Raw genomic sequence first — 13,789 nt, 5'->3', positions numbered from 1 at the left:
TGAGGCGATTGACAGGGCATTGCCCCTCATTAGGGCTCTATTTTGGACCTGCTCTCAAATCCTTGCTATTGATAGTATCCTAAATCCTTATAGTGTCAATACCTTCAAAGAATGGTATTGGACCCTCAGCATGAAGGACGACATGAAGGATAATATCAATAAAATGCATGATAAGTGCGATGACACTTTATAAAATGTGAAGGATCTTGGTGAAAGGATCTTCAAATCTATAGTTCCTGGTTGGAAAAATAGTATGGAGGATAGTGAGGTGCAACCACAGTGGGAGGACGAGCTTAATCCCAGGTCACTTATTCCGTAGAGGATCTAGATTTTGCTGCTGAGCTTCAAGCAGACATATCATGTTTTGAAAATCACAAGTCATACTGGATGGAAGAGTGGGAGGACAGGCTTAATCCCAGGGTCACTTATTCCGTAGAGGATCTAGATTTTGCTGCTGGGCTTCAAGCAGACATATCATGTTTTGAAAATCACAAGTCATACTGGAGGGAAGAGCAGGAGAATTTAGATAGCCTCCTACAGGGTATTCATTACAAAATGTTTAATCCTCCTATGTCGCCGACGACCGAACTATTCGAGTTATGTCTGAGATTTCAGGACTACGTTCGGGTAGAGCATGCAGCCGATCGGGATATTTGGGGAGAGTACCTGCACGACGAGGTCGAATTCATCACAAAGGAATCTACAGCTGGAAAAGAGAAAGTCCTTTCTTAAAAATGCATTCTTCTTTTAAAATTTGAAAAAGCACTTTTTGGCAAAAGTTCATATTTGATTGCCAAATCAGCTGTAAACTTTAAACTTTGTGCATGTGCACTTTTTGAATTATTATGGATAGTTTTTAATTACCTTTTTAGGTAGTTATTACTCCCCTTTGGGTGGTTGCTGATATTTACCTTCCATTTATGGGTATGAGTACCTTTTTGTAAAGATGAATTTGGGCCACTTGTTTAGTTTAGATCTTGGCCATTCATCTATTTTGAGAAATCTATTTAAAGGGACTAGTTTTCCCTTATTTTTGTAAGAAGTTCAAGGATTGTTGCTGAAGCTTTGACGAAATTTACACAAGATTAATGGAAAATTAACGCTGTTTTCATTTCATTTGTGAGTGCATGGTCTCCTTCTTCACCATTTAAATTATTATGTTATGTCTTTTATTTTTCAATAGCATTTTAGGATAAACATCTAATAGAATCCTCGTTGTTCATACCATTAAGGACTGACTGACTGTCATTCCCTTTGTATGGGTAATCTAAACCCTCTCATATGCTTAGTTCGGTTATTAGACAGTTAATGAATGAATGATAAAATTCTGAATTTATGTTTAATAGCATGAAAACTTATTTTCCCTTGAAGATCGCACTAGATTCTTACAAACATTGTGCTTAAATAGCTAATAAGTGTTAAATCTGGTTAGTTGGAGGTGTCTATTTGTTTTTTTTGAAAAAGCTATCTTAGTTAAATAATTAGATTTCTTGTATCTCTTTTCCCTATCCCTCTTTTTTCCTTTTTTACCAAGAAGACCCCGCAGTCCTGCTGAATTAGTATCGATCCAACTGAAATCAACTGATAACGAGACTGTTAGAATTTTAGGGAACTCATCCAACAATTGTCCATCTCACCGTAAGTCCCCTTTGTGTTTCCAGAAAAACACAATCAAACCACTGAGTAATCCCGCAGTCAAGACCTGACAATCAAAACCTTGAGGTCATCCCCTTTGATCAAACGCAAAAAAAAACAGCATTAGGGATTTCCTTATCTCAAGAGGATAGGATACTCAGCGAGTACATTCTATTCTGCATTGGCCAGATGAAGTTGTAATTCCGCGATTTCAAACACGTCAACAGAGTCCAATGTTGATTTAGACTTGAGAGCAATCAATGACAATGTTGGTGATGCCTTTGTTGCACCCCTTGCTATGCACGTGAGGATGCATGAATGATTGAACACGAGCATCTTTCTATTTGACTGCCCATGTAAGGTCTTCCTATAGTAACTCTTGCTTGTCATGGTTTCCCTTAGTTTATGTTGGAAGATGCATTCAGCATTTGTTTAATAAATGAATAAATCAAATTTAAAAGAGTCTTTTTCATATTACATGAGAAAGCAAATTTACAAATAAAAAGTAGACATGCCAGGAGTACAAAATGGCATTCCAGAGGAGCAGAACAGAGCCGAAAGGAACACAAAGGCTGACCAAAAGCTCCAGAGATACATGCACAAACAAAACAGGAACCACAATTTATTAGTTCATAGATTGGCTATCATCAACAGCAAGAACATTGACCGCAGCAGGAACTGGAGGGTGGGCAATATGGGTAAGCAATCATGTCACGATAGGAAGTCATTATCCTATCCAGAGCATATCACCAAGTTCTCACTTGTGTCCAGAGAGAGCATTATCAACCACTGACTCATCTTGTTCATGGAGACCTTTCTTTAAAGCACTGTAGGCACACAGGAAACCCGAATTTTTCATTAAATCTTTGTGCTTGAACAGGCCCTCCACAAGGGCTTTCCCATTTGCAGGTCATAGAGCCAGATTGCATCGTTTAGCAACAAACCCAGAAAGAGATTTTCATGAACATAATCTACCACAAGTTGTCCAACCCCCCACATAGTTGGAGGAGATCCATTGAATTTGAAAGGAAACAAAATGCAGCTTATGACTCACCCACAATAACTGTGATGACCCTTATCTTCATGCAAGTCGACTTAGGGATTTATTAGTTAAAATTTAATTAATAAAATTATTAATATTTTATAAATTCATTTTGGTCTGACTAAATAGGGTTAAATTAGTAAACAAATAAATATTTTTATTTTAAAAGGGCTCTGGGCTGACCTGGGTTGTGGAATAAATATTTTGTAATAAAATGGCTTTAGGCCGACTTGTGTGTGGCAGATATCTTTTAACTGACCAAAACTTGTATATAAGTTGCTTGCTATGATTGTTTAAGGCATTGAAATCATTTGTAGCAGATCTGCATCAAACGAATGCACATGAAGTCCAGACGTAACACTGGATCTCCAAATTGTGGTAGCGCGTAGCCCCTATCACTGATAAAAGCTTGTTGTTTACCATTGCTCACTGATTTCTCTAAGCACTCAGTCAAATCTCTGAGCCCAAATCCATCCATTTATCTGCAGGAGTCTGGCATCAAAGTGGGAAGGGGCACACAACCATTGAGAAGATTCTGCAAACTCAGGAAGGAATCTAGGGGCCAAAATTGCCTATATCTAAACAAAGTGCCACTCAGACAATTGGTGCCACTGCAAGGGCGCCCATATTGAGATCATCCTGGTAAAGCCACGGGACTACTGCTGTTATAGTTAAAGATTAAATCTCGAAAGATTAATTGCTTTCCTATTTGGAATCTGAAATATATCTCTGTCTAAATCCTGAGTCCTAAATTGATATTCTGAGCTGTACAGAGTCAACATAAATGTATAATGGGTGGTCAGACTGTATTGTTATCTGAACATTGCAAAGTTGTTGATTAATACATTGTTTGAATCTGAGCTATATGATTTATTTATTTTTTCTTCTGAAATACTACTTCAGTTTCATTTCTTAGTTCATATTTGCAAAATCATAAGTGGGAATGTTTCAATGGTATGAGAGCATTTGACTTGCCAGCCTGTGGGTTGCTGCTGAGTGATGGGGGCTACCATTTGAGATAAAGAAGAAGAGCATCCCCAGCAATTCATAAAAGATATCAGAGATTCTACAGGGGAAATGGTCCAACTATTGAAGGAATTGGGCCAACAGCTAAGCAACGATAGGCCTGTTCACAACAAAGAAGATGGAAGTCGTTCAAGGGAAGAGAAAACTGCAGAGACAGAGAAGGCCTCAGTTTCAGTTAACACAAGGCCCTTCCGAGCTAAATTTTTGGACAAAGATACAGCAATCAACATGGAGGAAGAACATGAGTCTGAAGATTATGTATCAAAATTCTATGATGCATATTATGCCTTAAGCCCTGCCATATGTGCAGACCTGTCTTTTAGGGACTACTATGAAATGAAGAAAGCAACGGAGCATGGGAGGAAAGGGTATAAAGGAAGGAAGGACATTCAGCACCGGTTGGAAAAGGTTACCATTCCAACCTTTGATGGATCTGACGGCCCATCAGCAAAGGCTTGGTTGCAGAAATTAGACACATACTTCTTATTAAATCCAATGTTTTAAGAAGCAATCAAACTTGCCACCTTACATCTGAAAGGGATAGCTCATGAATGGTGGTATAATGGTATGTTCACCCAAGGACATGATTCAATAACTTCACTTGAAGATTTCAGTCAAGGAATAATTGAATGATTTGATAGACGGGATCCAGCAATTCACTTTAGGGAGCTTCCTCAGCTTAAGAAAGAAGGTAGAGTGGAAGACTTCATAGCAGAATTCCAAAAGCTTGCAGTAATGGTGTTCCAGATGTAACTCAAAGAAGGCTCATGGTAAAGTTTGTAGAAGGCCTAGCAGAACCTCTCAAAGGTTTAGTAAGGGCCTATGACCCACATACTTCGCAAGAAGCCATCACAAGAGCTCAATTTGGAAGATTCAGTGACCAAGGAGTCAAGGACACATCTTATTCTAAAAAAGCACCACCACCTATCATGCCCAAGAAACCTTTTTCAGAAGAACATACCACCTCCCAAGGCATCACTCTCCAAGCCAAGCCAAGCTGACGTATCCAAGAATAAGCTACGGAGAAGACAGCCATGTTTCACATGTCGTGAGCCTTGGAAGCCAGGGCATAGGTGTTTGGGTTAAGGGCAACTCCATTACATAGAGGTAGTTTCTGATGAAGAAACAGAAAGTGATGAGGCTGAACCTGAAAAGAAGGAAGAAGAGGTGGAGCATTTGCACCAAGGGGAAGGACATTCAGAAGGTACACTTGCAGCCCTATCAGGAGCACCATGATATAATGTATTTTGTCTTAGAGGAGTCTTGAAGGTACAAAAGGTAACAATCCTTATTGATAGTTGGGCCACTTATAATTACATTGATGAAGAGGTAGTAAATAGGATGGGATTGAAAACTGAGGATATTGTGGGTTTTTATGTTAAAGTTGCAAGTGGAACAATTCTTCCATGTACTAATAAAGTTCCCAAAATGGAGTTGACAATGGGGGAATATAAAATGAAAAATGACTTTTATGTACTCAGAATGGACATGGAGGTGGTTCTAGGAGTCCAATGGCTGTATTTAAATTTTTAATTGATAAGTACAAACAAAGCTATTGAACTATGGAGTTCTCCTTTCAACACAATGGAAAGAAGATTGTCCTTCATGGCCTATCTAATAAGGGGCATATGGAGGCCTCATCTAAGAGGATGGAGCGAGTTTTCCGCAAGGATCAAGTAGCATGGGCAGCTGAATGTTTTTTTACCGACACACGTCCGTCAAAGGATGGGGGATCCTACAATGTGGCGATTCAGTCTATTTTGGAAAGATATTCTTCCAGGACTACCACTAGATATTCAGACTATTGAGCTTAAGGAAGGAGCAAAACCAGTGCAGGCAACAAGAACAGTCACTCTGAAGAAACGCCTGCTGCTTACCACACAACTTTCCTCCTTGAAACACCTAGTTTGACCTTAGCCAAACAGGTAGGCCAACAACTTACTCATTCAAGCTAAGCCTACTATAGATGCATCTATCTTCTACTATCGCATACTTCAGATGCTCCTCTAAAGGAAGTGTAAGAAACTAAGCCATCACAAGCATTAGAACACGTTTCTCAATTGCTTGAAACGAGGGATCCACTACAATATTTATCACCTTGCTTAAGCATTTAACCATAGAAATGTCAACAAAATCAAGACATTCAAGGTCAATCAAATAAGGTCCACACTTAGCAAAAGCCCTTCAATTGTATATTTCGGATCATTTAAACAAGTTACTTTTATTATATCCGACCTTGAAATTTTCTATTTGAATAGTTTGGACCTGGTCATAGGCATTGATCTCTCAGGAAAAAATGTTAGCTAGAATAATTTTCGTAAATATTAAACATAGTTTATACAGTCGACCCTTACAACAGGAGTTTTCGCAAATGACCACTCCACTGGATTGTATTCATGTTTGACCACTTCACTGCCATCTCTAGTGCACATGACCTGCATGCATAAACAAGAGAAAAACTGAGTGGAAAACAAATACATCATGAGATCTGAACAATACCTGTATACAGAATAAATAAAATTCTGCTAAGCATTATCTTCAGAAAATGATTCATGAACAAAGAAAGAGTTGATGAAATATACTTTTTAACCAAATTAATATAATCATATGTGCATCTTTGTTGTACAACCACTGTTCTCCCTATTTTGAATCACCATTTGCGTGCACTGACTTAAGTTTATCTTAACTTCATCATTTTCACCCTAAAATTGAAAATACAAGTTCAAATTTTTCATTTTCTTCTATTCTTATTCTGAGAGCCCTTGTTATCACCTTTATCACAATTTTTCCAGCAGTTAGCATAGCAATGCATAGTTCTTTTATGCCATCACTGCAAAAGGCAGTCTCGCCATAGTAATGCTCAAGGATCAAGAGAGATACCAATCCTATTTTAAAAGTAATGTTTTTCCACTATTGCAAAAGGCACTCTTATCATAGCAATGCCACTATTGCACAATGCATTCTTGCATAGTGATGCCTTCGGATAGAGATATATCAATCCCAATAAGTTGAAGGCAATTTCCCGGAAATTTGTAAAATAATTAATAATGAGACACTATTTCAAAGAGGGATATCTTTGGCATATAAAATAATTTGGTCCTTGTTCAACATGACATGAGCTGCAATTCCTAGTAATTATACCAGAAGAATAACTTACCAAATATGCTACATGTTAATTCTATATCTGCCTCAACCAAAATTGGAGAAAAATCTTTTCTTAATGTATCCCTAACTGCCCAAACACATTACATGTTAATTCTCTATCTGCTTTAGCCAAAAAGAATAAAATATTTTCTTAATGTATCTCTGCATGCAACATAGTTTGATTTAGTCTGCCTATAGCTTGGAATAGAGACGTACCTTGCCACATTACCCTCAATGGCGAAAGCCTACCAAGGCATCACTGAACAACATAAATTTAGATAAGCTATAAACAAATATGAACCCAAAAATATGGCAATGGAAATTAGTGTCGTGCCAGGTTGGGGTCGCCTACAAATGTTTTTGTAAAGATAATGGATAACCTACATGGATAAGGAGTTCAGATATATTCCAGGTCAGAGTTCCCTGGAAACCCTTTCACAAAATTGTAATGTGTGGAGTTTCCAAAGGAAAACAAACAGGATTAGAGACTAAGGAGAAGTTATTACATGGTGGTTTTGCTTCCAATGATCCAGCCAGGTTTCTGGTTGCTCTAAAGAATCTATTATATTTTTTATTATAGATACTGACTCTACCAATGATGAATAAGATCAGGAACTTCCATCATCAATACCACTTGCCTATGGATAATATTATTCACAAAATATGCTTCTTTGCAGATGAGTTCAACAAGATCCTCTTTATCCATGTTTGGATATCTGCAAACAAGCTTTTCATATGATATCTGGAGATAGTTGCCATGGTGGACAAAAAATGTTAGTATTTACATCACTACTTCCGATGAATATGCTGACAAATCTTGATCTTGGTAGCCGATTCTTTCATTTGCTCTATTTGGGCCTTCTATTCATTGCTCTTCCTAATGGCCTACCTCTAAGTCCTTAGTAAATTTGAGTTTGCTTCATAGGTGGTTATAACTTATATCTATTGCTATATATTTTATCTTTCCTTTGGGTTCTAAAACGAATTCAAGTTTAGATAACTTGCAATTTAACATTTAAACCACAAGTTCTTCTCGTCCTTATTGTGTTTTGTCATTTGGTTCAAAAAAATTTTTGAGGCTATTTAAGGTCCTTTGTGTGGTCTTGGTATGGATGGAAGGTGTGGGACACTTTCCCCTTCATCCCTTGTGTCTTTGGTACTATGTTGTAGTGTCTCGAGTGCTTCCAAACCCTTGGAGGTGTTCTCCCTTGTGGGCTAGTGTAGCGTGAGATTGAGTGTCTAGAACAACCTTGGTCTCCCAACCATTTTTGTCATTTTGAGTTCAATTCTTGTCATGTTTCTTTCCTTGTAGTCCATGAGTGTTGTGCTTGTCCTAGAGAACAAAACTAAGCCTTGGTTTGCTCACTAGTCTAGACACTAGCACCAAAATCAGGATTACAATTCTGAAAAGGACTACAGTGCCTCTCAAGGACTTTGGTGCCAAAATAGGACACCAACACTATTCCTGGACACCTATGTACTCACACTAGAGTCCCACCTGGACGCTAGTGTCCTCTACAAGCATTGTTGTCCTCAAGCGTGTTGTTGTCCCTCCATTCATTGGACAAGTATTTCCAAACATTTTTTGGTAAAACGTTGTGAACAGAAGTTGGTCCCTATGGTCTTGTGAGTCTCCTAAAGTTTCTATCTCATCAATAGGTATCGTCATTGAGAAGTTATGTCAATGTTTGTATTGGAAAATGTACCCTTGCATGAATTCAACTTATTGTCATCTCGTGTTAAGGATCTTGTGTCTCCTATGGTTACCTAGTCTTGTAGGGGTCTAACCCATGTGTTAGAGGCCCCTTGCTGGGTCATAGCCCTCTTGGGTGTTGGTATGTTGAATTAGTCTTGTAAGTCTTTTGCTTGTGCCATGTTGCTCAAGCAATAGTGGTGTCTTGTTCTGTGTGTCCTTGTGCAATGTGACACTGTCGTGTCAATGCATAGTGTTAGTGGTGTTAGAAAAAAAATGTGTTTTCCAAGCTAATGTCCCATGGGTCCTTGGCGAGGCATTACAGCAGATGAGTTCAACAAGATCCTCTTTATCCGTGTTTAGAGACCTGAAAAAAAGCTTTTAATATGCTATATGGAGATAGTTGCCATTGTGGACAAAAGAGATTACTTTTTACATCCTTACCTCCAATATATATGCTGACCAATCTTGATGTTGGTAGCAGATTCTTTCATTTGCTCTATTTTGGGCTTCCATTCTCAGGTATAGGTTTATTATTCCTCCTAATTTCCTACCTCTAAGTCCTTAAATAAATCTGAGTTCACTTCATAGGTAGTTATATTTATTTCTATACTTTTAATCTCCTTTCATAAATTGAAAAATTCACTTTTAGAGTGTTCAACTGAAATTTGATATAATTGTTGAAAGCTATCCAAATTCTGAGCGATAAAGATAATGCATAGCTCATTGGTGGAGCACCCTAGCACCAAGTAGGAGTTCCTAGGTTCAAATCCTAGCTGATCTATTGAAATTAGCATGGTATCGAAGCCAAAATATGAGCCCCAAGTACAGAACTGTGGCCTTAGGTGGGAAGCAGGGGAGGGATGGAGAGGGGGAAGAGAGGCAGCAGAAACAATTCATAGATCACAAAGAGGACACATAGCTCGGTGGTCAGCACCATGGTAGCAAATAGGAGGTCCTAGGCTCAAGTTTTAGCTGGTCCATTAAATTAAGACTAGCTTCTTTAAGAATTATTGCATCTGTTCAGGAAATGAACTGGTAAAAAACTTCATTCATTAATCTGAGGAAAAGTTACATTTATATAAATTACAAAAACACTGCAGTTATTAAATAAGCTACCTACTTCTAACTACCTGCTACTGTAGACATATTAATTACAATATTGACCATTAACATTATATAGAATTATTATTCTAACACCCTCCCTTAATGGTCAATATATCAAAAACACCAATTTGCCCCCTGAATTTTACAAATTTATCCGAGCTCAAAGACTTGGTGAGAATATCCGCAGTCTGATCTGCTGTCGGAACGTACTGCAACTGAACTGATCCGTCTTCTACCAGCTTGCGGATGTAGTAACAATGAAGCTCGACATGCTTGGTACGTTCATGGAAGACTATATTTTGGCCAGTTTGAGCACCCCTTGATTATCAGTATACAAGGGAGAAGGACCTGTTTGCGGCCTCTGTATGTCAGAAAGCATCCTTCGGATCCAAACTGCCTCACATGCGGCCTTGACTATTCCTCGGTATTCAACTTCGGTTGAGGAAAGAGCCATGACCTGTTGCTTCTTGCTGCTCCAAGTGACAACACCAGTACCCAAACTGAATACGTACCCAGAAGTGGGTTTTTTGTCATCCACCGATCATGCCCAATCTGAGTCAATATAACCAATCAGCTTTGGATCGTTGCACCTGCCATACAGAATGCCATAGTCTGAAGTGCCTTTCACATATTGCGATACTCGCTTCGCTGCAATCCAATGAATAGCTTTTGGGGCTGTCATGAAGCGAGAGATGTAGCGAACAGCAAAACAGATGTTAGGTCTAGTGGCAATGAGGTAGATGAGGCTGCCTACTAGTTGCTTGAATTTGGTTTCATTACTGCAGGTGAATCAGACTTGGCTAATAACTTCAGCCCTTTCTCCATAGGTGTGGAAGCAGGTTTACAATCTTGCATTTGAAACTTGTCAAGCAAACTGCAGGCATACTTGTACTATGAAATAAAGATACTGTCATCAGTCTGCCAGACTTCGACACCTAAGCAATAATGGAGAAGCCCCAAATCTATCATGTCAAAAGTTTGGCACAAGTTCTATTTGATGGCTGTAATCAAATGTGTTGAATTGCCAGTAATGATCAAGTCATCCACACAGACAACAAGAAAAAGAGTATCATCACCGAAGAGTTTTACATACAGATTAGTGTCAGAGGGACTGCACTGAAAACCATGTTCAACCAAATACTGATCAATCTTAAAATACCAAGCCCAAGGGGCTTTCTTTAGGCCATATAGGGCTTTTACCAATTTGCAAACTTGATGTTCCTTACCAAGAACCTTGAAGCCAGGAGATTGAGTCATATAAACTTCTTCTTGCAACTCACCATTGAGAAATGCACTCTTAACGTCCATCTGGTGAAGTTTCCATCCAAACCGAGCTGCAATGGCGAGAAGAAGACGAATGGTGCTCATCTTGGCAGTAGGAGAAAAATTATCCTCGTAGTCAATGCCCTCCCGCTGTGTAAAGCCCCGAGCAACCAATTTGGCCTTGTACTTATCCAAAGTACCATCTGCATGATACTTGACTTTGTAAACCCATATACAGCTGATAGGTTTCTTCCTAGCAAGCAAATCAGAAAGAACCCAAGTGTTATTCTTTAAAAGACTATGGTATTCTGTCTCCATAGCCTTTTCCCACTCAGGAATGCCTTTAGCCTCAAAATACGTTTGGGGCTCAAGGATGCTATGGATGTTGGCCATAAGTGCAAAGTTTACTGTATTTTGCTGCTTTCTCTTGCAGCGAACTGATCTATCCTCAAAAAGCTCATCATCACAAAGATCTCCTATAGTCTTGGCCCACCATTTAGGCCGGAGGATAGAAGTACCAACATCTAGCATTGGAGGAACAACATCCCCTGGAGTTTCCAAAACAAAGTCATCTAGATGCAAATCCTGTGACAATTCAGGTGGTGTTGGATCGGTAGATTCCTCATCTTCAGAGTCATAATGCTCTGAAGCTCCCATCATGGGAACCAAGAGGAAGACGAACACCAACATCAGGAGTTTGCACAGATTGAGTCGCAAAACTAGTAGTAGAAGGCACGAATGGACCAGTAGTCTCATCAACCACAACATCACGACTGAAAATGAGACGATCTGTCTCCACATCAATCAACCTTAGGCCTTGTGGTTGTCGCTGTAACCAGTAAACATAAGTGTTTGGCTCTTTGAATCCAGCTTAGCACGTTTGGCGTCTAGAATCCATACAGCAGTAGAACCAAAGACTTTCAAATGGCCCACTTTCTTCAGGAGTCATCTTCTTAACGACATGTGTAGGTGACCGATTCAACAGAGACTGCAGTGTAAACTGCTTCAGCCCAGTTTTTAGGAACATTGCGATGCTCTATCATAGAACGAGCCATTTCAGTAATGGTGCGATTCCTACGTTCAACGACACCATTTTGCTGAGGGGTGTATGGTGTGGTGAGTTGGCGTTTAATGCCATGTGTAGCACAAAATGTAGAGAAGTCATTGGAACAAAACTCCCCCCCCCCCATTATCTGACCTTAGAGTGATTTTCTGAGAACCGAATTCTTTCTCAACTAAGGCCTTAAATTGCTGAAATATACTGAACACATCTGATTTATTTTTCAAAAAGTACACCCACATTTTACGACTAAAATCGTCAACAAATAACAAGAAGTACCTGCAACCAATAACAGATGGAGTGTTCATTGGCCCACATACATTAGCCTAAACCAATTGAAGAACCTTGGAGGCTTGCCAAGAATCACCATCCGAGAATGGTGTGCGATGCTGCACAAACTCCATGATTTTGAGGTTAGATCTTAGGTAGACCAGCAACCAAACCCTCTCGATATAACTGAGAGAGATAGTGCACGTTTAAGTGCCCATAACGTTGATGCCAAAGTGTTCAAATGGATGTACTCCGAGCAACCAAAGCGTGCTCCTGAGAATCACCGGAATCAGCAAGTCTATGCAAACCATGATCCTCAAGTCCCATAGCAATTGCAGTACGAGTCTCCCTATCAACAATGTTGCAGATGGATGAACTGAAGACATCTAATTGAGGAGAATGCCTCATAATCACTAACGGAGAGGAGATTATGTTCCATGCCTGGAACATAGTAGACATCAAGAAAAATTAAATTTCTACCTCCTAAGTGAATTTGGACAATGCCCTTACCAACAACTGTGTATTCTTCTCCTCCTTCGAAGATTACTGAATCTGAGAATGGTTCAAATTTCGTGAACCAATCTCGACGATGAGTAAAATGCCGCGAAACTCCTTAATCAATATACCAGGCAGAAGAGTGTACTAGATCTGTTGTTCTCTTGGCCATAAAAACATAGAAAGCAAATTCTTTCTACTCAGAGTGTTCAGCGACATTTGCTTTCTGTTGAGACCTGTTGACGTGTATTTTGTACACTATCAAACACAGAATAAAATACTCAAATGGTACCTTATCCTCTATTGAATAAAGCCTCTAAATGCTGAAGATATCGCGAAAAGGATCAATCAGGATGACTTCAAGGTTCTTCGCTGTAGGATCTCTACGTGTGGATAAGCACCAGTGGTCGTTGTAAATGCTGTTTCTTCAAGGGGTCTTACGCACTTTCTGAGAAAGCTGGTCCGTGTTGCTCTCACTCGACTGCAGGAACAGGATTTTCCTAATACTAACAAATTCTCAAAAAAGATCAAAAGATAGGGGTTTCAAGAGATGAACTTTAATCTAATCCTAAGAATGACTCGATGTAGGCTAGACTTGGTAAGATTCTACCAATTTCAGTATTGCCAAGGAATTACAGCTCTACTAGAATTGATGCGATCTTCTAAGGTGATTAGTGGTTTTCAAATCATCAAGAATTATAGATACTACCATAAAGATACATATCAATATTTCAATAATGATTGAATGTTCAAGCAATCTCAATATCTCCAGTTGACCACACAAGGCGTCCTTACAATCAGTAAGAAGCTAGTGGTTTGGATATGAATCTCACCAAAGATCAAGCACAACACTTAGTCCTTCAAACTTAAATACTACTTCGACTGAGAATGATTCAAGAAGATAAACAACCATGAAGATAGCCACAAGTATTGCAATAAAACACCATAACTTCAATATTTTATTGATCTCAAAGCCAAATGGACAACAATTGTTCAAAATTCTTTCTTCACTACTCAATCTTGCTACACAATAACTTTCTCTCTAAGCTCTTCT

At 39.0% G+C, this 13,789-nt stretch overlaps 1 protein-coding gene across 5 annotated transcripts in view; it reads right to left on the bottom strand.

Moving 5' to 3' along the window:
• Positions 1 to 13,789, bottom strand: part of LOC131028943 (protein DJ-1 homolog A) — an 81,386-nt gene that overhangs the window by 21,752 nt on the left and 45,845 nt on the right. For 3 of the 5 annotated variants that reach the window (XM_057959321.1, XM_057959324.2, XM_057959323.2), the window contains one exon: positions 6,058 to 6,138. The exons of the other annotated variants lie outside the window; for them this stretch is intronic. In XM_057959321.1, the coding sequence (XP_057815304.1) occupies positions 6,058 to 6,138 (81 nt within the window). The remainder of the gene's footprint in view (positions 1 to 6,057; positions 6,139 to 13,789) is intronic. 5 annotated transcript variants of the gene reach the window in all.

This window comes from Cryptomeria japonica, chromosome 7 (assembly GCF_030272615.1).
Source record: "Cryptomeria japonica chromosome 7, Sugi_1.0, whole genome shotgun sequence".
Lineage (NCBI taxonomy): Eukaryota > Viridiplantae > Streptophyta > Pinopsida > Cupressales > Cupressaceae > Cryptomeria > Cryptomeria japonica.
This window is presented reverse-complemented; position numbering and strand designations above follow the sequence as displayed.